This window comes from Bos indicus, chromosome 3 (genome assembly GCF_029378745.1).
Source record: "Bos indicus isolate NIAB-ARS_2022 breed Sahiwal x Tharparkar chromosome 3, NIAB-ARS_B.indTharparkar_mat_pri_1.0, whole genome shotgun sequence".
Classification (NCBI taxonomy): Eukaryota; Metazoa; Chordata; class Mammalia; order Artiodactyla; family Bovidae; genus Bos; species Bos indicus.
This window is the reverse complement of record NC_091762.1, coordinates 89,920,956-89,948,878: the sequence shown is the minus strand read 5'-3', so window position 1 is coordinate 89,948,878 and position 27,923 is coordinate 89,920,956. Positions and strand designations below refer to the sequence as shown.

General features: G+C 45.4%; 1 protein-coding gene across 1 annotated transcript in view; it reads right to left on the bottom strand.

Annotated features, from left to right (window-relative positions):
- Nucleotides 1-27,923, bottom strand: part of PLPP3 (phospholipid phosphatase 3) — an 89,374-nt gene that overhangs the window by 10,402 nt on the left and 51,049 nt on the right. The window contains exons 3-5 of the mRNA XM_070786467.1: nucleotides 17,837-18,117; nucleotides 17,379-17,436; nucleotides 5,646-5,822 (exon numbers count right to left, since the gene is read on the bottom strand). Of these exons, the coding sequence (XP_070642568.1) occupies nucleotides 5,646-5,822; nucleotides 17,379-17,436; nucleotides 17,837-18,117 (516 nt within the window). The remainder of the gene's footprint in view (nucleotides 1-5,645; nucleotides 5,823-17,378; nucleotides 17,437-17,836; nucleotides 18,118-27,923) is intronic.

Genomic DNA, 27,923 nt, shown 5'->3' with positions numbered 1-27,923 from the left:
TGTATCCGTGGTTCTGAGAGCTGGTGACAGAAAGAGGATGGATGACAGTGTACAACTGGGTCTGACCATGTGCCTCTGTGCCATGCACCCGCATCCACATGTGTGAAGGTGTATATCAGTGCGCCTGCCCTTCGGACCCCATGCGTCTGTGTCTCCGTGTTGAGTCCACGATGCCGTGTAGGTTTTTTGTCTGTGATGGGCACCGTTGCCTCCCTCCTCTGGAAAGAGTTCAACTCCCAAGCAGTGGGGGAGGGAACCGAACCCTCTCCTGTTTGGCGTGTGATTTTTGTCTAGACACATCTTTTTGCTGTGACAGGACTTACTCTCAAGACCCAGGTCAAAGTGCTTGGCTGTCATAGCCTATTGCCCAAGGCTCCACAGTGGCTGAGCCCACAGTCTGGAGTGATGTGTTATAACCCCTGGGGACTTAAAGATATGCCGTGGCCCCCAGTAGAGGCCACCTACATGGACAATGCAGAGAGACAGTTCTGTCTGAGAAGGCAGGTCTCTCTGCATGTCTGCTCAGTCATGTCCAACTCTGCGACCCTATGGACTGCAGCCCCTCAAGCTCCTTTGTCCATGAAATTTTCTAGACACGAATACTGGAGTGGGTTGCCATGGTCATTTTCCAGGGGATCTTCCCAACCCAGGGATAGAACTCACATCTCCTGTGTCTCCTGCATTGGCAGGTGGATTCTTTACCACTGAGCCACCTGGGAAGCCCCAAGAAGGCAAATCCAGTACAGTTACTACAAAGCCCAAAGTTGGCTGAGCCTCGGAATCTCTGTGGGAGAAGGTCATGGAGCTAAAGGGCTTCCAAGATCAATTCACAGATGAGGAAACTAGGCTCAGGGAGGAAGTATCTTGCCGAAAGTCACAAGCTAACATTACTCATTCTTTAACCAATGCTTATCAAGCAGCTACTGTGTATCAGCCACAGCACTAGGCACTGAGAATGAACAACCAAGGGTTAAGCCATGGATTCTGCCATCAAGGTACCCATAAGGCTACTTGGGGAGACAGACATTTGAACAATCATGACAGAACCAGGCTGAATGTCATAGTGGAAAACATTCAAGGGGCCATGGCACCATTAGAAGAAAGTTAAGCAACTGTCTTCAGAAAAGGAAGAAGAGAAGATGTGGCAAACTAAACAATGCCACCCCCAACGATGCCCAGGTCCCTAATCCCCAGGACCTGCGAATACATATGTTACATGGCAAAATGGACTTTGCAGATGTGACTAAGTTAAGGATATCAAGATGGGAAGATGATGCTATATTATCCAAGTGGGCCCAATGTAATCACAGGGGCCCTCAAAAGAGGAAGGCAGGAGAGTCAGAAACACAGAAGATGTGCTGATGGGATCAGAGGCCAGAGAGCCTGAAAAAGAGATGAAGATGCTACGCTGCTGGTTATGAAGATGGAGGAAGTGACCACAAGCCAAAGAATGCAAGCAGCCTCTGGAAGCTGGAAATGTCAAGCAATCATTGGTATTTGAGACTCTCCCCAGATCTTCCAGAAGGAATGCAGCTCTGCAACATGTCAATTTTAGCCCAGTGAGATGCATTCTGGAATTCAGAACTCAAGAACTCTAAGAAAATTAATCTGTGTTGTTCTAAGCTACTAAGTTTGTGACAATTTGTTAGAGCAGGGACATGGGAAAGTAACACAGGTTTCATCAACGATGGAGTGAAACTGAAACTGTGCTCTATTAAAAGGGGACAGCTGTCTAAGACAGGACCTCAGGGTTCCGAAAAATCTGTTTCAAGTGCTATGCCTGGAGGTGAGGGGGTGTGAGAGGAGTGGGAGATGAGGTCTTACAAGAGGCTGGGATCTTCAGAGCTGGCCCTGCTGAACTGCCTGGAGTCGACCCTCTACCTTCTACCCTTTCTCTGTGTTACTTCATCCTTCCTAGTCCGTTTCCTCATCTCTTTAGTGAGGACAGTGAAGGGTGCAGGGTTTTCCGGGCACTGGAGATGATCAGTGTAAAGTGCTTGACACAGTAGCTGCACATGAGCTTTCCATGCTTGTTAGCAAATGTGATGCTTTTGTCACTGGGGGTGCATTGAAGCTTGGCTCAGGAGATTATTGGCAAGGGTGGGAAATGGCTTATACATTCCTTGGCCCCCTGTGAAGTGGCCTTGTACCTTACTGGGCTGCCTCTTCTTGGTCCTCCTAACCAGTCTCAGGTGATGCCCCTGTGTCAAGATCCATTCAAATCAGCCACATTCATGGGTGAGAAGAGAATATGGCTTTGGGATATGCCTGGGCAGCCTTTTTTCTTGGGACCAAGTTCTGCTATGAGACACAGCAGGGCAGAGACCACAGGCTCCTGCCTAGGCTGCAAGCTACCTGGTACAACTCCAAGAAAGCACCTGATAAGTGGTGCGGCAAAACCTGTAAGGTAGATGCCTTTCATCCACCTTCCTGTCCCCTCTTCTTAGTTCCCCAGACCCATCTCCAGCTCATCCCGGTGTCCTGAGTTTTGTTTCTGTCTTCCTCATACTTCTTATGATGGAAAATGACACACTGCCTTCCCTTCCCCCAGTTGAGCATTCTCAAGCTCCTAAGCTGACCCCACATCTTGCTCTGGCCTCTTTGAGTAGCTTACGTGAAATGGCTCACTTGGTGCTGGAATCCTGAGCCAGTTAGGACCACGGGCTCCTGAGGACTAAGCTGGGAGTCAGGCGCTGGGAGAAAAATAATAAATATTGAGTCCCTACACTCGTGTGTTCAGAGCTGAGTGGGACAGGGAAAATGCTTGCAACCCTTTTCTAAGCCATCTTTACACTGTAAAACAGGCTAACAAACTGAAAGCAGCAACTGAAGCAGCCTAAAGGCTTGGGAAGGCCCCTGACACCCTTAAATTCTGCTCTTGAAGTAGCTGCATACGCTGGCTACTTTGGCTCAGGTGACCACGCCTCTTTGCCAATCCCAGAGGGCACAGCTTTGAGCATCCCCAGGAGCTCTCATCTTGGATGACCTGAGTCATCTCTCTGAGTCTCAGTTACCTCATCTGTAAAATGGCTATAGTCTCCAATGGCTTCATATGCCTTATAAGGAACCGATGAGTAAAGAATCTATAAGAGACCAACACAGAGTAGGTGCTTGACAAACGCTAGGACCAAATTCCTATCCAGTGCTCCAGCCTGCCAGAGCCAAACAGGATAAAAGTCAGACCCCTCATTTCCCTTCTCGAAAATAAATCCTGGTCCTCCCATACACTTTGTCCCATTGTACGTAGTACAACGTGCTCTATAAAAGACAGGAAGGCTATCAAGGACCCCCACCCCCGATCTTTCAATTTTTTTAATTGGGGGTGCAGGAGATTTTAATTAGGGCAGTGGCGCCAAAAAGGAAACACCACAGCAGGCCCCCGTGGGCCGACCTCCTGCCTCGAGTGAAGCTCAGACAGCACGGTCAGCAGAGGGTTACCCTGTCATGCAAACACCCATCCCCCGCTGTCACTTCACATTAAAGGGCCAGGCTGCAGAGAACAAGCTGCCCAGTGAAAGCCACTCTCATTAACGGTGCGCTCCCCCAATTTCTCTCCCTTCTGGCCTTGACTAGGAAAAAAAAAAAAAAAACTAAAGAAAGTAAAGAATAAAGCCCGCAAAACAGCCAGTCCCTAGGCTAGGGTTCCCAGGTCAAGGCTGGCTGGCAGCTCAGATGCTACTTTCTCCGTGGTGCCCACTCTGATTGCCCCAACTCCATGCCCCTCTTCTCACCTTGTATGCCTGCTCAAGTGTCCTGGCCAGTCCCCATGATGGCCCCTCGTCCTAGTGTAGTTCCTGTGCCTGGCCTGGCTATGAGCAACTGAACTGGGATTGCCTTGAAAGCAAGGACTGTGCCTTATCCATCCCCCTGCCTTCAAGAGAATGTTCTCAAGAAAAAGTGGATCAGCTCACAGATCCTTGCTTTGTTGATTACACACCCATTCACTTCGTCTGAGCTAGCATCCCTGAGAGGTGTTGGTGACATAAGGAGAATAACACATATATTGACTAGGATCCCTGTCCAGGAGGAAAGGTGTAAAGGGAGACACATGTTCACAGTTTCAACACAGAGTGATGAATATAGGAGACAAGGTGGTTAGTGCAGGGAGATACCAGGCTTCAGCCAGGCTGAGTACCCAGGAAAGGACCAGGGGCTGGTATAGATCTCTCTGCCTCATGATTCTTACCGGGAATGAACAAGGGTTAAAACTAACAATACGACCTGCACATGTAGTACTCGAACACCCAGCCAGTACTCTCTGTTCTAGAACTCCTGCTGGACCGGGGTAAGTACCCCTTAGTACAGACCAGGAAAGCATGGTGTCAGAGGAGGTGCTCAGTCATGTTGGCTGAATAAGCCCCTCAAAGTTTCCAGCACAAAATTTAATGTTATACAGATTTTTTTTTTTAAGCTTCTCTTTTTGACTTTTAAAAACAGCTTGTTGCAGGCAAGAAAAGCAGAGATACCTGAAGACACAGAGGCTCAGAGGTAGAATGCCTCACCCCACCCTCACCAGGAGTCAGGGAGGAGGTATGTGAAGGGGTAACTCTGCCATATGGGGCAAATCAGAATGTGATCCATTCAAGACCATTCTCCAGGAAGCTCTGTGGTTTGATGTACAAAGCCCTCAGGCTAGGAGAGAGCTGAGCCTTCACCAAGCTCTCTCTCACCCAGCCAACACCGAGACAAGGATCTGACTAAGTCCAGTAAAGGTCATGGTGGTGGTGGTGGTGGTGGTTTAGCCGCTAAATCATGTCCAACTCTTGAGACCCCATGGACTGTAGCCCGCCAGGCTCCTCTGTCCATGGGATTCTCCAGGCAAGAATCCTGGAGTGGGTTGCCATTTCCTTCTCCAGGGGATCTTCCCGAACCAGGAATCAAACCCAAGTCTCCTGCATTGCAGGCAGATTCTTTACTGACTGAGCTCCAAGGGAAGCCCAAGGTCACAGTAAGAAGGGTAAAAGTTTTCAAGAAACTGGGAAGTGCCTCTGAATAGTAAGTGATCACCAAAGCAGCATGTGAGCAACAGATGAGTCAGAGACTTAGACTCTTGACATATGACTTGGGACAAGTTTCTTCCCCTCCTGAACCCTAAATGCCCTCATGAATAGAGTAAGTGAGTAGGATACTATCTAAGATATCTTGCAATAGCAACTATGAGCCTAACCCTTCTGGAGAAGAGGATTTATAGAGTCTGGTGGATTAAAACTTCCATGGGGACTTCCCTGGAAGTCCACAGGTTAAGACTCCATGTTTCCAATGTAGGGGGCATAAGATCCCCCTTTATGTTGGGGAGATAAGATCCCACATGCCTTGTGGTGAAAAAATCCTATGCCTGTGGCAATAGTTATACAACTCTGTAAATATACCAAGAAGCATTGAATTATGCAAGTAAAGCAAGTGAATTGTATGGAAGGTAAGTTATAACTCAATAAAAATTTAAAAATAAAATAAAACTTCCAGGTTGGAAAGAAGCAGGAATTATCCTCAGTTCATTGAAAGAGGTCCTGGGGCAGGGTGGCTCCCTGGACACCAGGCAGAGAAGAAGATTGAGAGTGCCCTGGCTCTGATCACTGAACCAAAAACATTTAATGAGCAAGTTGTTCAGGACCCTGCTCATGTGCTGAGGACCAGAGGCTACTTACTATGCAGCAGGCCACCAGGGCTCCTTGAGCAAATCCTGCCAGGACATCGCTGGGATGGTGCTTGTGGTCAGACACACGGGACAGTCCTGTGTAAAAGGCCATCATGATCAGGGTGAACTGCAGAAGGGGCCGGAGCAGGCGGGCCCCTCGCCAAGTGAATCGGGCCTGCAGGTACAGCTGGAGGGAGGAGACAGAAAGAACAAACACTGAGTGACTGACCGCTCACCTGCATTCTAATCCCAGGTCAATTCCCATGCATGGAATCATCTGCAAGAAAGAGCATTCAAATTGGACTTGACCTCAAGCCCATTTTTTAACTTAAGCCTTAGTTCCTCTACTAAAAACTAGGAAAAATGGAGCTTTTCTAGGGAGCTAAGCTAGAGAGAATTGAAGAAAAAAATCCAAGAGAATGGCCTTAGCACGCTGCCTGACATTCCATAAATGGGAGTTTCCTTTTCTCATTTTTTGATTGAAACCAATTAAAGAATACTAACCAGGGTTCATGGAGAAGGTAATGGCACCCCACTCCAGTACTCTTGCCTGGAAAATCCCATGGATGGAGGAGCCTGGTAGGCTGTAGTCCATGGGGTTGCTAAGAGTCAGACACGATTGAGCGACTTCCCTTTCACTTTTCACTTTCAAGCATTGGAGAAGGAAATGGCAACCCACTCCAGTGTTCTTGCCTGGAGAATCCCAGGGATGGGGGAGCCTGGTGGGCTTCTGCCTACGGGGTCACACAGAGTCGGACATGACTGAAGCGACTTAGCAGGAGTAGCAGCAGCAACCAGGGTTCATAACAGTTTCTTTTTTATATTCAGTGACAGTTCATTCCATGCATTTGTGTATTTTCCTAGAGATTATGGCTATACAATTCCTTCACTTCCCACCTCTAAGAAGCATCATGGAAACTCATGCATGCTGATCAGGGGAGGTTATTATGACAATCACAAGGCAATGCTTCCGATTCAAATGAAAGCAACTCTAACAAAGAACAATTTCTAAGTCACCACCTGTGGATTTTGCATCACAACACGAGGAAACACATAAACCAACCAAACAATGCACGAGATCGTTCAAACAGAGGTTGACAGAGACTGGACTGGGTGGGGTAGAAGAGTAACCTGAAGGAAAATGGAAGAAAAAAAGCCACTCTGGCCGAGGCAAAGAAGTTGCAATGACGTCAACTGGGTATTGTCCCTTGAAGTTATCTTGCTGCAGTTTCCGTTCTAACCTCTGGGCACAACCTACTTCTCAGGTTCCTGTGGGAACTTGGGAAATGAAGGGGAAGAGGCAAGAGGACGAAGGGGAACTTCCGACACAAATCAAAGAAAGGCGCTGGGAGACCAGAGAAAGGGGAGGAGCGCGGAGGGGCGGGCGGCGGCCTAAAGATAGACCTGGGGCAGCGGCAAGGGAGTGATTCTGCCCTTCCTGAGACAAATGGACACCTTCCTCAGGGTGGTCAGGAAAGAAAAGCCAGCAGCAAACCTGAGAGACAGAAGAGTGGAAGATTCCAGAATCATTCTTGCCCATGTAGAAAGAATGCCTAAAACTGACTCCTCAACTACTTGGAAGACAATTTCAAAAAACCCAGACCTGGAAAACAGCAGGCAACTTTATAATCATTATGAAATTACATAAATATATTTTGGGGAAATCTAAGAACAACAGATAAAAAATTTAAAAAGACAGTGTACTGATGTTGTTGGCTGCTAAGCAAGTGATAAAACCCAGTCATTTTTCAAATATTAAAAATACCCCATTAAATATCAAGAAGAAGTAAAGCAATTATATGCCAATTTAAAAAAATTTTTTTAAATCTAAAAGAAGAGGTAAAATCATCATAATAGCCCAGCTGATGATATAAGTAGAAGTTAGCTCACCAAGAACTGCATAGAGCCAGGATGAAACAAAGGACATGGAAGACAATTTGAATAGACAGAATTTTTATTTTTAAGAACACTCATTTATAAGAACCCTCAACTTATAAACTCAAAAGATAATACGTAAATTTGATCAGATTCCTAGGAACATCCTAAAAAGGTTTAGAGAAAAAACTTTAAAAAATTATTATCAAATTAACCTAAAAGGTCAAATAAGTAAATACACTCACATACACACACACAAATAGATCAGTACATAAGCCAGGCACCATGCTAAGTGCTAAGCACACAGAAATGAGAAGTTATCATTCCTCCCCTACGAGAGGCAATATATGAAATATATTAAATATAGATGAATATATGCAAACAGGTTTAAGTGCACTTATGGATTTTATAGACCTATGAAAGAAGCTGGGGTACCAGGGTCAGTTACTAAGGGGTAGGCATACTTGATTTGAATCCTAAAGATACATAAGTATTAAAAGCAGAGACATTACTTTGCCAACAAAAGTCCATCTAGTCAAGGCTATGGTTTTTCCTGCGGTCATGTATGGATGTGAGAGTTGGACTGTGAAGAAGGCTGAGCACCGAAGAATTGATGCTTTTGAACTGTGGTGTTGGAGAAGACTCTTGAGAATCCCTTGGACTGCAAGGAGATCCAACTAGTCCATTCTAAAGGAGATCAGCCCTGGGTGTTCTTTGGAAGGAATGATGCTAAAGCTGAAATTCCAGTACTTTGGCCACCACCTCATGCTAAGAGTTGACTCATTGGAAAGGACTCTGATGCTGGGAGGGATTGGGGGCAGGAGGAAAAGGGGACGACAGAGGATGAGATGGCTGGATGGCATCACCGACTCGATGGGCGTGAGTTTGAGTGAACTCTGGGAGTTGGTGATGGACAGGGAGGCCTGGCATGCTGTAATTCATGGGATCACAAAGATTCAGAAATGACTGAGAACTGAACTGAGCTAAACTGAAGGGGATGTATTGAGAAGTGTGTATCCTAGGCAGCTCAGTGGCTTAGAAGCCAACAGTCAGAGCTGCAAAGAACTTCTGGAGGTTCAGTAATAACAGAAAAGTGTATATACGACCAGTGGGGGTGTGAGGGTGTCAGGGTGTGAGCCACAGGGCTACAGAGGCAAGCAGGGGCAATTCATGACGGAGGTTGCATGTCAAAGGAATGTGGCCTCTATTTAGGTAAGTCTTTCTTTCCCAAAGCATACTTCATGGAACATTCCAAAGGTCTTTTTTTAAAAAAGGTTGAAAACCAATACAATATTGTAAAGTAATTAGCCTCCAATTAAAATAAATGAATTTATATTTTTAAAAAAAAAGAAAAAAAAAGTTGATAAATACTAAATCCTTATTTTTATCACTTATAAGACTTATTATTTTTATAGAGTATCTATCTATTGAATCCCAACCAGGAAATATTACTGTTAGCCATGGTGAAAAAATCAAATTATTTTTAAGTAAGAGACTCAGTACCCCCCCTAAAATAATGTGCAGGTCAAAGGCCACTCCCTCATTTCTAGTGAAATAACCCAACAAACAGCAGATTCTGCAATCATGAGTCAAAGGAATCTCTTTCTTTTGAGAGTGAGAATGGGAATGATGTTGGTAGCCCCAACTCAATCTGGTCCTTAAGACAACGGCAAGTTCAGGGAAGAAGGACTAGTCCATATCCAGCGTGACCACCATGGTCCAGCCTTCCTCCAGCCAGTCTTGGCAAGGAACAGGGATGAATGGGGAACAGGGTAGCTGAAATGGCACAGGTTTTCATCAGATAAACCTCACTGAGCCTCACTTTTCTCCCATGTAAAATAAATTTAACAACTGCCTTATAGGCTGTAGCACAGATTGGTGATAAATGCCTGGCACCAGGTACTGCTCCAAGAAACAGATGATTTTACTCTGTAACCACTTTTCTTTTCCTTAATTTGGACCTGATAACCTCAAGATTTTCTCATTTCTCTCAACTTAAAAATCTATAGGTCCTCAGAAAATGATTGTTCAAAATCTTCCAAGTCTCCCTGCCCTCCTCCATGTAGCCTTTAAGTCACCGGCCCTGGAGATGGAGATGGAGCAGAGGAAGGGCAGGTTTCCCAGCTGGACAAGGCACACATCTCCCCATCCACCGACTCAGATACTGAAGGCTAGATAGAGCTTAATACAAGAAAAGAACAAATATGTGAGAGGAGCTTAAGGAGGGAGAAAGAGACGTGTCGTCAGAATAGCTTCAGGAAGGGAGTGCTTAGGAAGGAGGAGGGGGCCACCATGGGGCTAGAGTCCCTTTGGGAGGCAGTCCCAGGTGGGGCAGTTGGTAAAGAATCTGCCTGTCAATGCAGGAGACATTGGTTTGATCCCTGGGTCGGGAAGATCCCCTTGGGAAGGAAATGGCAGCCCATTCCAGTATTATTGCCTAGAAAATTCCATGAACAGAGGAACCTGGTGGGCTACAGTCCTGGGATTGCAAAGAGTTGGACATAACCGAGCATACACACACACAGACATGGAATTAGTGGGCAGATGGAAGCTTGTTCCCCTACATCCACTGGTAACTAGTACCTTTATTGAGAAATGTCTCGAGATCTCAGGATCAAGCCTGGTGTCCACAGCTGGGGCACAGCAGTAATTAAGTGAATTCTGGGGTGAGATTACCCTGATTTCTGGAGAAGGAAACGGCAACTCACTCCAGAAATGCCAAGGACAAAGGAGCCTGGCGGGCTACAGTTCATGGGGTCACAAGAGAGTCAGACATGACTTAGCATCACAGGCCCCTATTTCAGTCCCTTACTAACTTCTCTAAGCCTCAGTCTCCTTCTCTGTGAAACAGGAAGGACAGGATCTTCCTCTCAGGGTTGCCAGCATCAAATGAGACATCACAGGACCCTGCCTGGCAGAAGACAGGGACTGAAGGCATTCTTTAGAAATCAACACCACCCATTCGCCTTGATAGATGAGACTGACTCAAATGACTGTAGTTGATTTCACCAAAATAAGTGAATCACTAAAGAAAAAGATTGTGCAATGACCTTTAGCCCAGTGACTACTTCAGAAATGAGAAGTCAGCTGAGGGCAGCAGGCTTTGAGGTTGATCAAAGAATCTGATAACACCCTCTATCCCACCCCAATCTAAGTGCTGAATGGATTGGATTTTGCCAGTTCAGAGCCCAGTTCATATGAGCCACTCATTCCAGGACCAGAGGCTCAGGCCCCCTCAGAATCCGTGAGTACATTCTGGAGTGCCCTGCTCCTTGGGAAATCTGACATGGGAATGCCATGTGGGTCAGGAGGCTCCATACTCCATAGGGGCAGGTAGCCCTTATCCAGGAGACAGAGTCAAACATACCGGCCACAAGGATGTAATCCCCTGTTATGGGCCAAAGAGCATGGAGCCTTTCCAAGAATCAAAACTCCTGCAGGGGCTTCAGCGAAGTCCCAGGCTCCCTGAAAAGGGTGATTTAGAAAGAGGTGAGCAGAACTGGACAAAACCAGAAAGCCTAAATCAGCTTGACCTCTCCTGCGGGTCAGCAACCCCAAGGTCCTGAGTTCTCTGTCTTTATTTCCCCAACGGTGTTAAGGCCTCTGGGCTCAGAGAACCCACTTCCTGGGCATCAGTGTGATGCCACAGAAAGTGCCTAACTTGCAAACAGAACAACTGGATTTGAATCTTTTTTTTGCTACATACCAGCTGTCTGACCTGGACAAAGCACTCCACTTCTCTGAATTTCTGCTTTCCCATATGTAACATAAGGAGATTTTTTTTTTCATTTAAAAAAATGTTGTAAGCATCAGTTCTGTCCAAAACTCTGAAAGACACAGACACGAATAAAACAAATTCCTTCACACACACACAAAAGAATATAATCTTTCCATCTTTTCCTGGGGCTAAGATTGTTCTTCCAATTGCTAAAATAAAACTGCTGATTGTAGATATGGAAAATACAGTAGAAAAGTATATATCTGCCCCCGACCCCAATGTACAGGAAAAGTCCCCAGCACACAGAACTCACTCCAGAAATGGAGCTCTCTTCTTTCTGGTCCGAGCTTCCAAACTGTGGTCCTGTGGAATTCCAACAAAACCTCCTTAGAAAAGTCTGGCTGAGTTCAGGCTGGCTCGGGGCTGAAGCAGCAAGTCAGACCTGGGTGAGTCTCACTGCTTCTTGCTAAGTCATTTGTGTTTCATTACATGATTTGCATACGGGTGAAACAGGTCTGTACTGTCCTCTGGCTTCATTTCCATTGCTCTTGGGAGCTCTCTGCTAGGCGTGAGAAGGAGGCTTTTGTCCTTCCTCTGTCCCTGCCCACTCTCTTCCTGGAAGTCTGTCTAGATCGCTGACATCCACAGGGAGAAACTTTCTCCCTTCTCCCATCTCCTCCATAGCTCATACTTGACTCTGGTTCACAGAGCTGGTGAGTCTACATGGTACAGAACTGGGAAGTTATTCAACTATATTCAGGACAAAGAGGAGTTATTAGTTGACTTTTCTCCTCCTTGAGAAGGAAAGAGGTCTTGCTCACTGTCACTATCAGGGGGAGAAAAAGAAATTACCAGTTTGCTCAGCATTTAGACACTGAGCAAGGGGCCTTAAATTACATTCCCTACAATTGTTACAACCATTCTGGTAGGTAGACACCATTGTGCCCATTTTACAGTTGAAGAGATCAAGGCCAAAGAGGCCATGCCACCTGCTCAAGGTAACAGTGGATCATGATTGACACTGAGTAAGAGCGGCCTCTTTTAGGTCCATGCTCTAACCACAGAACCACCTGGCTTTCCTTAGGGAATGAGTGCTCTGCAAGCCAAGTATTGGTCTTCTGTATTGGATTTCTGTCTCTGGAGAAGCAATCTGAGGGGACTACACAGATGTCATGGACTAAAGGACAAACTGAATGGAACATTTAGAACTTCAGGCTCCTCTAGCTCACCTGTCACACCTCTTAAGTGTGCATGTCTGAAAACACAGATGTATAGCTTTCGTAAGAGCTAGAGTAGAGGAGTCTCTGACCTGATCTTAAGTTCAGCAGAGCCTGTGAATTGACTCAGCATGCCTCAGAGCCCTCTCCTCTGACCTCCAAACCCTCAGTCCACCCCAATCAGAGAACTCAGCCAGCTGCTTTGCAACTATTTACTTTTCAAGCTTTCCTCACAAAATGTGAGCTCTCTTGGTGTCCCCAGCTGTTGGCACAGAACATGTACTCAGAAAATGCTGGATGGATGGATGAAGCAGAGAGGAAGAAGAGGAAAAACATCTGGTCCAGTGGTTTCTTTATTCCCCCGTGGAAACAACAATCTTGTTCCTGGCAGGGGTTTCACCAGACACTCCCAGGATCTGTGGGCATGTCTCGTGGACATACCAGACCCCACTGCTCTGGGATTCTAAACATGTTGAACAAAACCTCAATGACTAAGAACCACAGGATGGAGAACATGGCTGTCAGAGCATAGCCACTTCCCTGTTTCCTTGGTACCCAACAAACCCTCTGACACCAATTCTCATGGGTACCACAGTGAAGAGCCCACAGGTAAATACTTCAGAGGCAGCAAAGTCCTTCCCTACATCACATGGGCCCTTCATGATCTATAAGTCAGTGATGAGGAGGTGAACAAAATTTTGATTGGAATGGAAAGCAGAATGGCCTGGAAGTGTCAGAAGATACAGGAGTCATCCATCCATCCATTCATCTAACATTCACTGCATACTTAACTGTCAGACACTACTTGGGTCCATTCGTTCATTCATTCATCAAGCATTTGTTGCATTCTTAATTGTCAGACAGTTTTTGGGGAAGTGAGAGACTGCAATAAATCAAAAGACAAAATCCTCTACTCCACAAAGCTTGTAATATATCTAGTGGAGATACACAAAGCCTGTTTCAGATGGTGAGAAACTGGGGGGAAAAATAAGGCTGCAAAGGAAGCTAGGGAGCATAAGATGGGACAGCCAGGAAAGGCTTCTCTGACAGTGTCCCGAGGAAGTGGAAGGGCAAGGTGCAGATTCCTGGGAGAGGAACTCAGCAGTCCAGGAAAGGCCTCACTTGAACTTGCTGTTGCCTGATCTGAGCAACAGAAGGAGGAGCCAGGGCTGATGCTCACGGGGTCTTCTCAGCTCTCAGTGTACTTTCCATGGTCTACTTCCTATCAGCCATCAAAGCCATGCTCAACTGAACATGTGCAGACCCCATACCACTGTCCTCATGTCCTTCTAACCTCCCACCATCAAGAGACTACCCTACAGGACACCCTCTTTGGCTTCTACCCGCCTCTGCAGTTTAGCGAGTTTCCATAATAAACTATAGACCCCTGTCCCTCCTGCACCATGGACCAGCCTATCGTCATTGTCCATCTGCTCCTCTAGACTGAACTCCCTGAGGGCCATGACCATGCCCTGCCCGTCACTACGTTCCCACCTCTAGCCTGGGGCTTGCATGTGCGTATGCTAAGTTGCTTCAGTCATGTCCGATTCTTTGTGACTCCATAAACTGTAGCCCCAACAGGCTTCTCTGTCAATTGAATTCTCCAGGCAAGAATACTGGAGTGGGTTGCCATTTCCTCCTCTAGGGAAACTTTCTGACCCAGGGATCAAACCTGCCTCTCTTATGTCTCCTGGATTGGCAGCCTGGTTCTTTACCACTAGCTCCACCTGGGAAGCAATTCCTCACTAAACTGGTGCTGAATGATGAATGTTGAAAGCATAGGTGAGTTCCTTGAGGGCAGGGCCCAGGGCTGATTAATCTAGTAGCCCCAGAAGGCAGCAGCGTGCCTGGTACAACAGAGGTAACTCCAGATATGCTATGTGAATTGGTGCCCCCTTCCCTCCCCCAACTGTGTTGGCATTTTATCCAGATAGCCAGGTCATCCTCAGTCCCTGACCATGGAGGTTCAGGGCCAATCCAGATGTGGTCCTCTGGAGTTTAGACCAGGGCTCAAGGGTAGGGAGCACCATTTAGGTTTATATATGCTGTGGGATTTCTCTGATTTGTATCTGCATTAATCTCTGGCAAGCCTTAACCTCATCCTTAAGCTTCTGTACCCAGAGATAATTTGGTGTTTGGAGCTATGGTTTTTCCAAGCTATCCATTTTACAAATCAAAACCTAATACAGAGCACCCTCCAAAGCCATGGGAAGCTCTAGATGGCAGCCTGGCAAAGGGATGGCTGGTGTTCTGGTCCGCCGCTCTCTGAACTCCATGGAAATCGGGACAAAATTGTCTCTGCCTGCTTTCCATCTTCCCTTTCAACACCTAATCCAAACTTCTTTTAAAAACAACCACAAGGGACTGAGAAATCAATTAGACAGTAGACACCATCTAATTCCACTCTGACATTTGGTAGCTGGTGAAAGCAGAGCCTAGAGAAGAAAAGTGGCACCAACTTCCAAAAACAGACACGATTGTCTCCACTTGACAGAAGAGTACACGGAAGTTCGAAACCTAAGAAACCAACTCACAGTTCCACGGCTAGTAATTAGCATGTCCAGAATCTCCCAGGTCTGTTTGACTCTAAAGGCAAACACTGGCAATGCCATACTCAGCCAGTCCAAATGGGAATATTCCTAAGGCTCCAAGGAAGCTGGAGCCCAGGTTGCCTGAACAAAATCCCACAGGGCTCTGGGGGCTGCCAGAATCTGAAGCTCAACATAAAAGCTGAGGGAGGAGCTTCTCTGATGGACTGCAGTATCTTCTACTTCCCCAGACAGGCAGCAAAGTGTTCTTCAAACTTCCTTTGAAGGCTTTGCAAATTGGACTTTCAAAGGGTTGAGACTTCTGTGTAACATCACATAAAAAGGAGCCATGGTGAAGGACACTGTCCTCCCTACTTCTCAGCTCTTACTTTCAGAGGTTATTTTAAGACAAGATAATCTTAGAGCTAAAAAGAGAGCCCTGAGTGTGCACATTGTATATGTGGGTGCCTGTGAATTGTGAATGTGTGTGTGCAGGTGCTCCAAAGAGTGTGTCAAAATATGCTGCAGAGATGAAGAATTAAAGAGGTTCTTTTCTTTCTTCCTCTCTCTTTCTTTCTAGCCACTATAGTTTTTTCCTCCCTTGAAGATGTAAATAAACACTGAGTCACAATCCACGCCTTACCCAACACCCCCGTAGAACACTCTTGCTATAATCATAGCTGCCAGGAGGTGATGGGCAGTGGGGGTAAGGCGGCATCTCACCCATTAGAGCAGATCTGAGAAAAGCAGGTCGCCTTCAAGTGACATTGGGATTAGGGCTGGAGCTTGTATCTTAAGTTTATCCTGCAGAGGTTTGATTTTTTTTATCACATAGCACCATGAAAAGAACATACAACAAGGCTCGGGTCATGAAGACCAGCCTTCAAATACCTTTCCTGCCTCCTAAATTCAGATTTGTTTGTTTCTGTGTCTGAAACTGAACACAAAACACATCTCGCTGGGTTACTGAGAGACTCTCAGAGTCATAGCATGAGCACGACACAGTGCCTGGCACACAGAAGGCACCAGAAACCTGTCAGCACCTGTACTTTACAAAACAGTGAAATTACATTTTGTAAAATTGCTTCCAGACCTGGGTAAAATACAAATGCAGTAGGAAATGAAATATCATTGTTAAACTGTCCTTCCTCAGAGCAAAGCAGAAACAAAAACAACAGAAAAATAAAGTATGGTGGGAAGTGCTATCCATGAATTTTAAAAATCCTTGTTTAATGCTTTTAGAGGTTGGGGCCCACCTTGTAGCTCTGTATCCTAGGTAACGGGAAGCCTGGAGGCCTCCAGACTTGGAAAGGACTGGGGGGAAAAAACAAAACAAAAAAACCTCTCTGTTGTTTCTTCCAACTCTTAATTATGTTTTTTAAATACAAAAGCAAAATGCTCTTTTTCCAAACAACTTTATGCTCCTCTGAGCTATGTCTGACCTCTCAGCGCCTTCTCACTCTGAACTCCATCAAAGCAGCCAAAAGCAGGAAGTGCCTTGGCATAGGAACCTCATTTCAAGGGGAGAGGAAAGGCAGGGGGACCATATTTAACTGACAAACAGAAACAGACCAGCAGCTGTCTGTCTCTGTGGCAGCCGGAGGGGAGTAGGGCGCTTCACCTGCACCAACCGTCCCAGCATCTCCAGGAAGCATGGCCATGGCAAGGCCAACATGGGGCCTCAGACGGGTCCACCACTAGCTGAAGGCCCTCCAACACACTGTGATCCTCTCTGGGCCTTGCTCTCTAGGTCTGAGCACTGGGGCTGAGGATTTCCTACTTCACTCTGTTATTACGAGGTCACCTGTGCTCATGGATGCAGAAGGATTCTGCAAAACTCAAAATCAGTCTGCAGGCAGATAATAACAGTTAAAGCCTAAATCAGAAGACGATGGAGGAGGACACGGCATGGAGAACATTATGAGGAATTTGATCAGAAGGCATGGACTTGAGCGATAGTTCTGGTGTCTATGTGAATTTTGGCACTTTGCTTGAATTGTCTGAACCTTATTTAGTGATCCTTTCCCACAGTAGAGATAATATTACTTATAACAAAGTCCCTGGAAGGATCAACTGAGTTAATGGATTTTCAGAAAATGGTGCTTGTTACCACAAAATGTTATACAAGTGTCTTTATCACTTAATCATTCCAAAATGGGTGCTCAATCCTTATCAAGCAGCCATGGTAAATATTATTTTTATTTGAAAAATGGGAAAAATCTGGAAAGTGAAATGACTTCTGCTAACGCAGTGGCAGGGCTCAGAATAGAAACTAATTCTTCTAGCCAACCTCTTTTTCAAAGATTCCTCAGTGAAGTCTGCCCCTAACCATTACAAGGGCTGTAAGTACAGATGAGATTTAAGCTGGGGTTGGACTTCATTGGAATCAGAGACAAAGTACTTACCACCAAATACAGCATAGTGTACATGGAGAAGGAGGCATGGCCAGAGAAGAAGGACTTCCTGCAAGAGCAAGAGATGGCTGTGTAAGGGCCATATTCATACCCCCACTACATGCTGGTCTGTCTGTCTTCCCTCCCGGGACTGTGACCCTCGGAGTAGCACTTGCTCATTGCTGCATCCGTGGTCGTGCTTTGGACACCTTGCCCAGGACGTAGCAAGCACCCGTGAATGAACAAATAAATGAAAGAAAAAACAGATGAATGAATGGACTTACAAAGCTCCACTGTAATTGTTTTTACCATCTGTCAGCTATTTGACCATGAGTTCCTTAGGAATGGGGACTTTGCCTTATTCATCCATCTGAATCAGGGCCCCAGCACTGAGCGTGGTACTAAGTAAGTACTCACTGATCTGCCTGCAGCAAAGGCGTGCACCCAGTGCCACGGGGGTGGAGTCTCACCTGGCTTCCTGGACTTTGCTGTCTTCGCCTCTGCATCTGTAGTTTTGAATATAGCCCACGGAGCAGTTGATTTGACTGAAATCAGGGTTGCAGACATTCAAGAAGTGAGGACGCAGGCGCCCTATGGAGACCTTGGCAATGTCTGTGAAGGACTGGCTGATGGCGCAGCCGAAGAGGAAGCAGCCCACCTGCTTGTAGAGGGCTGCCACGTAGGGATTCTGAATCGTCGAGCGGGACTTCTCCTTCAGGTAATAGATGCGGTAGAATTCCCCTGTGATGATCTGAAAGACAACGGAGAGGGAAGTGAGGCGGCATCAGGATCCATCAACAAAAGTGAGGCTGTAAGGATATTCAGTGACATAAGAAGATATTCAGTACATAGCTATAGGTTATAATCTAGAAAAATCCCAATTTTCTATTCAAGAAGTATATAAGACACCAATGTGCATGGGAGAAAAGATTGAAATACTAACACAGTCATTTTTTCCTTATATAAAAAGTCGTACATGGTCATATAGGACCTTTGTAGGAAGAAATATATGTAATCAAATACGGTCATATGTAAATATATAAAATATATATTAATATATATATTAAGATATAGATATCTCTGTGTGTGTGTGTGTATCGGGTTGGCCAAACAGGGTTTTTCCATTATGGAAAAACCTGAATGAACTTTTTGGCCAAACTGATACACACACACACACACACACACATTACCAAAGAGAGAGACAAATAAGGACTTAGCTATCGAGGAACCAAAATCATGATTAAGGGTGGCCATGGTGGCGCTAGTGGTAAAGAACCAGACTGCCAATGCAGGAGACATAAGAGGCATGGGTTCCATCCCTGGGTTGGGAAGATCCCCTGGAGAAGAAAATGGCAGCCCACTCCAGTATCCTCACCTGGAGAATCCCATGGACAGAGGAGCCAGGGCTATAGTCCATAGGCTAGAACAGAGTTGCACACACCTGAAGCGACTCAGCACAGCATGGCAAGATGTCAGAGGGTCTGAGCAAATCTCCAGATTCTAGGACTGGGGGTCACGAATCACCAACCACGATCAAACCCTACACAGGGCCTTCGCCTGTACCACACTGGGCCCTGGCTGAGGTTTCTTTGGGAAAGGGTGAATGCTCCCTGACTTGGTTTTGGGTTTGAATCCAGGCTCTGTCACCTACCTGGTGTCCGTCTAAAATAACTTGAGCCTCTACAGAGGTAGTCAGAAATGTGGCAAGTGCTGGAAATGCCCTGGGTCACAGAAAGGGATTCTTTCATTTTACTCTTAAGAAGTAGGGCGTGATGAGAAGAGTACTGGCCTACAAACCAAGAAACTTTTACACAAGGCCCTTCAGAGTTTGTGAATTCCCAAGGGTGCCTGCATTGTCTCCTCCATCCTGAAAGGCAGTGAGCAAGTCTGGGTTTTCATATCCTTCCTCCATCCCACTGTGTCTACTCTTTAATGTTTAGGGGAGGGAGATTCATAACTTCTTTAAAAAGAAAAAAAAAAAAAGAGCCAGCAACTATTGATTATGAACAGCATGTCAGTATTTATTTTTTATATACTTTATGACACCCCCTCAACTACCAGGAGATAGATTGAGACTCAGAGAGGAAAAGCACTCTAACTGAAGCTGCCTGATTCTACATGCAGGTAAAGAATGGTGGGGGCTTGGGGCAGGGAAGCGGGTCAGCTGACTCTCTGTAAGGTAGACACCTTAAATGCCTACACAGCTGAGGATAAGTTCTGCGCTGGTGATACACCACCCCTCAGCCTGCTGTCCTTGACTTAACTCCACCGCACAGCCCTGGCCACTTCCTGGTCACAACCACAGTGCCGGGACAACGATGTTCAACTCATCACTCACCACAAAGTCCCTCTCACACTTCCTCACAGGGAAGGCTGATGAGCCACACTTGCCCTTTCAGGGGACAGAGAGCATGTTCACAGCCACAAGGGAAGCAATAGACTGACACATCCGGGCACTCTTCTCATGGTCTTCCCTCATTCTTTTTTAGCTGGGGAAGGCATCCAGGCTGGGCGTCTGATCCAAGTCCAGGGCTCCCAAGTCTGGAGGGGAGGATGGCCATGAAATGCCAGCTGGGCCCAGGGGCAAGCAGGTGCAGTCGTGAGAACAGCTACCAGTGCTGCTAACATTTATACAGTGATCCTGTGTTTATAAATGCTGGTGATTTCTCAGTGCCACCCTTTGGTTTCCTGGATCATATTGAATTTCCGAGATCATATGATTCCCTTAGAGAGATGGTCAATGGCCAGCCCCGTCTGGCATCCTGGCTTAGCCATTCTCTGGGAGAGCAGCAGGACTATCAGCTGAATGAATCAGTGAATGAAGGAGCAAGATGGTGGTCCACACGGTTGTTTTTATTGCAAAATTGGAAATGTCCTCTAAACATTACCAAGAGTCCTCTGACAACATGCTGCAGAGATTAAAATCTGAGAAGCCTAGCTAGTCATAAATGAAAGGGTCCATTATATATGGGAGAAACTGAAGTTCAAATTAACTCACATCTAAAGATTAGACCCAGGTGTTCTAATTCTCCACCCAGCATTCTTTCCTACCATTCATGGTCTAATTCCCCTTTTGAACCTGTTTATACTTTTACCCTGTGTAACCTTATGGGCTAACATGTTCCAGATGTTTATTACCACCATCACGTTCTCTCTTCCTTCTTCTTCTTTTTTTATAAATCATGCTCACTTGACTTTAGACATGGGGGGAGAAGCACTAAACTAGGAGTCAAGGGGCCAGAGTTCGAGTCCCTACTCACTGAGTGATCTGGGACAAATCAGCTTCTCCATTTGCAAAATGAAGGCACTAGACTCCGTGATTAATTCCTTCATAACTGCAGTGACATTTATTCCCAGCTTTCCTGTGCTCCCTTCACCAGTAGCCTCTCATCAAAGCAAAGATAATAAGCAGCAGGAAAGGAAACGTACTTGTGAGATGACACAAGCCAAGAACAGAATCAAGACCCCATGCATAATTCCTGCCCTAGGATGGCTTCTGAGTTCCTTGAACCATCCACTGAAACAGATTAAGAAACTGTTTCTAAATGGGCATGTCTTGGGTGTGATTCCAATTTGATACTGAAAAAGAACACGTGGGTTCCCACTGCAGATCAGCATCTCTTACATCATTTTATGGTTGATTAATCCCAGGGGAGTCACCTCTCTGCTTCAGTCATCTCAGGGAGAAAGGGTTTGGTTACACCCCAAGGACAATCTTTAGCTCTCACATCCTTCATTCTGAAACTTCAGTTTTCAATGCCACAGTTTTGCAGATAGCAAGCTGCTAAGTAAAATGCTTCCTCCTCTCACAGGAAGATAATGATATAAAGAGAACATCTGATGGCCCCTCAAATTCCCAATAACAACTCTAGTAATACTAGCAATCTTTTATATTTCTTTTGCAACTTACAGTTGCATTTAATCTGCAACCTGTAAGGACAATATACCCAGTTTACTGGTGGGAACACTAAGGCACTGAGAAATAGTGACTTATCTGAAGGATTTGAGGCTAGAAAGCTGACAGTTAAAAGTAGAGCCCAGATATTCCAACTCTCAAGTTCAAAGACCCACAAAAGACTACATCAAGATCGTTTTATTATTTCTGTTATTAAAAACAATTTCCACTATAGAATAGCAACTGTGTATTTTCAAGGACAGGATCAGGCTGAAGCCATTTAGCAGACATATGACTCCAGGACCACATGGCTTCTGGGGCAGCCCTGACAGATCTTGGAGTTAATGAGCAACAAATTATGTATTTTCTCCATCCCCTTGTACAGAAGGGTCGGGGAGTCGACAATACAGCCATAAATCATCATTATGAACTGGCCAGGTTTGGCTTCTTGTAATCCTAACCCTTAAAAGACCATTTAATGAAATTCGGGCTGCCCAAATACCTCACTTCTGCAGAAGAGACGAAGGCTTAAATTGTTCTCCGACACGTTACACACCTAACTCTGGAGTTCCAGATTTACTGCTTTCGGACTTTATTCATTACTCGCAATGTTTTTATTCCCGGGTAATAAAATAAGCTCTTCCCTCCCACCCCCTCCCCCTACAAAGGCTCTGTCCCCACTCGCACTCTGGCCCCTGGAGCCCTCATTTCTGCTTCAGTCAGCAAAGTTGTGATATGTAAATTTCACAGCTGAGAAAAATGCCTTCAATGTCGATCCCTTTCTGAAACAGCAAGCAACAGATTCTGGGGGTGATGGCAGGCTGCCAGGCAAGCAGAGGAGAATTCTCCCCTACCTGCCTTTTAAAGCACTTGGCACAAAATCTGGAAACTAATAAAGTGGGAAAGCATTGCAATTAAGCTATGAGGGGACAGAAAGGGATCAATCAGTCCTCGCCAGAGAATGGCTGAGTTTGAGGGAAGTTGGCTCCAACTCTTAAGACAGCTCCTCTTCCTGTCTTTTCTGGTATACAAGAGCTCAACTGCCCATATATTCACAAATATTGAGCTGCTCTGGAGAGGAAATTTGGAAAAACATTAGGGGAGACATTTTGGAAAGGAGAGATTACACAGTGATGAAAGAAGCACTGACTTTTGGAGCCAGAAAAATCTTGATCTGCATATCCCATCTCTTACCATGAACCTAGAGAAGTGACTTCACCTCTCTGGGCTTAGGTCTCCTTGTCTATGAAATAAGAGTAATATGTTGACAAGTACACACTGCTATATTTAAAACAACCAACAAGGACCTACTGTATAGCAACAGGAATTCTGCTCAATATTCTGTAATAACCTAAATGAGAAAAGAGTTTGAAAAAGAACTGATATGTGTATATGTATAACTGGATCACTTTTCGGTACACCTGAAACTAACGCAACACTGTTAATCAACTATACTCCAATATAAAACAAAAATTTTTAAGGGAAAAAAAGAAATTAAAAATTTAAAAAGGACTAAAATCTACCTGGCAAGATTGCCAGGGGAATCAAGAAGATGATATATCAAATATCTGGCACCTAGCGGAAAAGCTCTGCAAACAATAATGGTTTTTTTTTTTCCTTCCCTTGGAAAAAAAGAAACAAAAAATTAACACAGGCATACCATTTTATTGCACTTTGCAGATACTGTTGTGGTTGCTGGTCTTTACAAATTGAAGGTTTGTGACCACCCTGTATCAAGCAAGTCTATTGGCTTTTATTCCCCACCCCCGACCCCCGACAGCATTTGCTCACTTCATGTCTATGTGTACTATGTTTTGAAATTTGTAATACTTTCAATATTTCTAATTTTTCATTGTTATTATATTTGTTACAATCAATGATCAGTGGTCATTTTTTAGCAATAAAGTATTTTTTAATTCAGGCATAAACATTGTTTCTTAGACATAATGCAATTGCACACTTAACAGATTACAGTTTAGTGTAAACGTAACTTTTACATGCCCTGGGAAACCAAAAACCCATGACTCACTTTATTGTAATATTCGCTTTATTGCAATGATCTGAAATGGAACGTGCAATAGCTCCAGGAAATGTCTATACTTGTATAAAACATCTTTTCCAAAATAGTTCTAAGAGATCCCTGGAAAAGAACATATCACACTAAAGAATTTGGAAGTACCACCTCTCCAGGGTAGAACCAGAAAAATATGAGTATGGAGATGTTGGGTTTTGACCATTTCACCTAGGATGTCTTTTTCAGGGGAACAAAGCAGAAAGAAAGTCTAAATTCCAGGCAGCAAGGGCTACCCTACTGCATTGTTCGTGTTATTTGTAACAGTCCACTATATAGATTATCCCAAGAAAAGCAAGACTTTTGCACAGAGTCCTAACAATCCCTCTTACAGAGTCTGAGAACTCATCTTCTGCTGCCAAATTCGAAGGACAAACTTCCCTAATACTCTGATCTGCTTCAATGAGAATATCTGCATAGTCTGTAACAACTTACAAAACTTTCCCCTATCCACTGCATTACCTGCTTCTCACAACACCCTAAGAATTGCTAAATTATTCTCCACACTTTATAAATGAGTGTGATGAAGGCCAGAGAGGCCACTGCATCACCCTTGGGGATAAGGTAGTGGACAGTGGCAGGGCACTTGCTGCAGCCTGGGCCTTCCATGCTCTGCCCAATGGCATCTAGCCGGCTTTCTCTTAGAAGCCCTAGCAGGTGGCAGGATGTCACCCTGTCAGGCACCTGAACATCCAGATCCCCATCAGCCACAGAGCACCAAACTCCCCCTTCACATCCCAGCTCTGTGAATTAATGAACTTTTTTCAATCCAGAAGAGATTCATTTATTCAACAAGCAATGAATGATGGAGATTAATGAAGGAAGAATCATTTTTCTCACTTGATTTCTCAGTAAGGGAAAGGGAAATGTAACATATCGAAGTCCTGCTTCTAAGGATGGAGACAGAAGTGTTGCTCTATCTTCTTTGAGCTTTGCTCCATCTACTACAATGAAATGCAGTATCTTCAGTGACTAGAAATAACTGATGAGAAATTTAGTCTCCCATTCTTCTCCCACTCAGTTGTCTTTAACCTCTTGGTAGAAGATCAGTGCCTCATAGATCAGGAAAGGCAATGGGCACCCAAATCTGTCCCAAGGCCACCAGTGGAGTTTCTAGGCTTTATGGGTAGGTCTAGAATATGGACAGCAAAGAAGCCAGAGAGAGAGGTCACAGAAGCTATTTATGGTTGAAATCAACAGTGGCCGCCCTAAGCCCTCAAGCTTTACAAAGGAGGCATTTTGAAAGATGAAGCAGTCTATTTTCCAAGAGCTTCCCTGGTGGCTCAGATGGTAAAGTGTCTACCCGCAATGCGGGAGACCTGGGTTCGATCCCTGGGTTGGGAAGATCTCCTGGAGAAGGAAATGGTAACCCACTCCAGTATTCTTGCCTGGAGAATCCCATGGACATTAGTCAGGCACTCAAAGGCATGAGTCTCCTAGATGATCAGCTCTGCCTATCCACGCAAGAGTTCTCTCTATAGCATTGCCTACTGCCCACTTCTCGCTCCTTTGACCTTGAATTTCCTACCATCCTTAATATCACCACTGTGCCTTTCTTCCTATTTCTCAAACACCTTTCTCTTTCCAGTGGCTCCTCTTCTGGGTGCTGTTAATAAATGTCAGTCTTCTTAGGATTGTATCCTTGCCTTTTCTCTGTGACTTCACCTGTGAAAACGACCTTCAAAAGGGCATTTCTTTCACTCTCTAGTTTCAGCTCACCCTTTACCCCATCAGTCTTATTCCAACCTTCTGCCAAATCTTCCAACTAGTTATCAAACCAGTATTATCAGCACGTCCACCTGACCAAGTCACACTCATTCCAACTTCTGCCCCAAACCTCACTTCTCTTGCCTCCATTCCTACTCAAGATGCCACCAAACACAGAACTGCAAAGACAGGAAATCTTAGACAGCACCCTCTCCTTTACCCCATTGTCATCCAATTCTGTTCATCCCATGTTTGCAAGGTGGGATGTCATATCCATCCTATTCTCTCTCTTCTCTTTGCATTACCACCATGGCAGTTCAGACCGCATCCTTAACCTTGGTTGAAAAGTTGGCCACGTGAGCTGAAAATACTTTCATCAATCTGTAGCCTATTAATGACAGTGAAAACTCCTCAGCACTCAAGGAGTTTCACAATCTTGCAATCATCTCTTCCTACCTTATCTTTGTCTTCTCCCTTATACTCTATTTCTCTAGCTGAACAGGTCCGTCTGCTTACACTTCCTGAAAAGGCCCTATTGTTTCAGTCTCGGTGAAGCCATCCCCTGTCTGGAACATCAGGATCTCTGATGAAAGTCTCACCTCTGCTTCAAAGTAGAGCTCAATGCCAGCTACTGCACCAGATTAAAGGGCTCCTTTACTCAAGAGTCTTGGGCAGCTGAGCTCTATGACTCTCAGACTCCTTATGTGTACAAAGGGAGATAATCTGATCGCAGTAGCAAGAGCCCAAGGGTTGTTGTGATAATTAAATGGAGTGCTCCATGCATGATGATGATGATGATGAAGCCTTCACCAATGAAAACAACCTTCAGTGATCTTCCTATCAACTCCCACAGTACTTTATTTCTGCCTTAGACCGTCTACAACAGAAGTCCCCAACCTCTAGGATCTAATGCCTGATGATCGGAGGTAGAGCTGATGTAATAATAGAAATAAAGTGCAAAATAAATGTATTGTGCTCAAGTCATCCCAAAACTATCCCTCCCCCCCCACACCCTGGTGGGTGGAAAAATTGACTTCCACAAAACCCGTCCCTGGTGCCAAAAAGGTTGGGGACTGCTAGTTTACAGCATTTCTCTTGTTTTGTCCTTGAAGCTCTCACCTCTCTGGGGCTTACTCTCCTTCTCTGCCCTATCTTCTAGCTGCCTGACCAGTTCTTTAGTCTCCCGGAGGATCTAATGGTACAGTCAGTCATGTACTTGGCCTGTTCCATAAGCTCTAAGGACAGTATCTGTGTCTTGTATCTCAGCTTCTAGGCTAAAGGGAAGCCTAGAAGCTGCCTGTATGTTCTGAGGAAGGTCTCACTCAGAGAGGCTTTCACTTTCTGAACAACTACTTCTTCCTACACAACACTATCCCAGGGACTTCCCCAGTGGTCCAGTGGTTAAGACTTTGCACGTCCAATGCATGGACTGCAGGTTCAATCCCTGGTCGGGGAACTAAAATCCCACATGCTGCACAGCAAGGCCAAAAAACAAATAAATAATTAAAATAAAAAGAGAGTAAGAACTAAATTAAAATCTATTTTAAAACAAACAAAAAATTTGTTTTTTAAAAAAGGAAAACCCACTATCCCACACTGTCAGTCTTGGGCAATCATCTGCCCAGGGGCCTAGCTGTTTTGTCCTCCTCCATACAAAGAGCTCTTTAAAACCAGGAAGTACAGATTTTCTAGCTCACTAAATACAGAGCACTCTGCATAGCCCCAAGCACACAGTGGGTCTTCAATGTCAGCTCCTGTGCTGGGTTTTGAAGCCAGACAGACCTGGGTATCAATTCCTGCTCCCTGTTCACCAAGCAGAATGACCTCACACTGGCCACACTCCCCTTGTAAACCTTAGGACCCTCCCTCATTAGTAAAATGGGGTCAATAATACCTATCCCCTGCAGATGCTGAAGAGGACTTAAGATAAGGCATATTAGTTTCCAGCCCACTAGATAGTGGGTCAATGGTGTCTAATCCTCTATCCCATCCCCTAACACTGACTCACATGAACAGATTGCCCAGCCTCCTAAGAATTGTCACTTAAAGTGGAGAATATCATCACCCTCATATTAGATCAGAGAAGGCAATGGCACCCCACGCCAGTACTCTTGCCTGGAAAATCCTGTCGACAGAGGAACCTGGTGGGCTGCAGTCCATGGGGTCGCTAGAGTCAGACACGACTGAGCGACTTCACTTTCACTTTTCACTTTCATGCCTTGGAGAAGGAAATGCCACCCCACTCCAGTGTTCTTGCCTGGAGAATCCCAGGGACGGCGGAGCCTGGTGGGCTGCCGTCTCTGGGGTCGCACAGAGTCGGACATCACTGAAGCAACTTAGCAGCAGTAGCATATTAGATAGATTTTCCAAATAGTCCTGAATCCCTAAGAATGATAGTAACTAAGGAAGAATTGCTACAGTGTGTGTGTGTGTTGAGGGGGTGGGGTTGGGGGGAGGCGGGGAGGGACCTAAATCCTAATCTCAGTGTCTGTGTTTGTTACATGGCAAATAGGACCCCTCCCCCCCCCAACCCCCTCAGGCAGTAAGGAGGTCTGAAGAACTCTGTAGCCCTCTGATCAGGGATGACACAGTTGAAGGATTAACGTGATCATTCTCTGTTGGTGGTCTTGGTAATTGCATAGATATAGTGGATTGTAAACTGGGGGAACTGGGTCTCCCACCAAGGCACCGCTCGGCCAGCCTGACTTCACATTTTTTTTCAGAGTTGAAGACTCGACTAACCTTTAATGAGGAGGCGGTCTTGGGGAACCTTGTTTTCTTGGCAGTGCTCTCTCAGATAAAAGGAGATGGGGGGTGGGGAGGAAGTAATGAAGTCCAGATGTGGGCAAACCGAAGCCTGATCCTGAATAAACAAGTTTTGGAG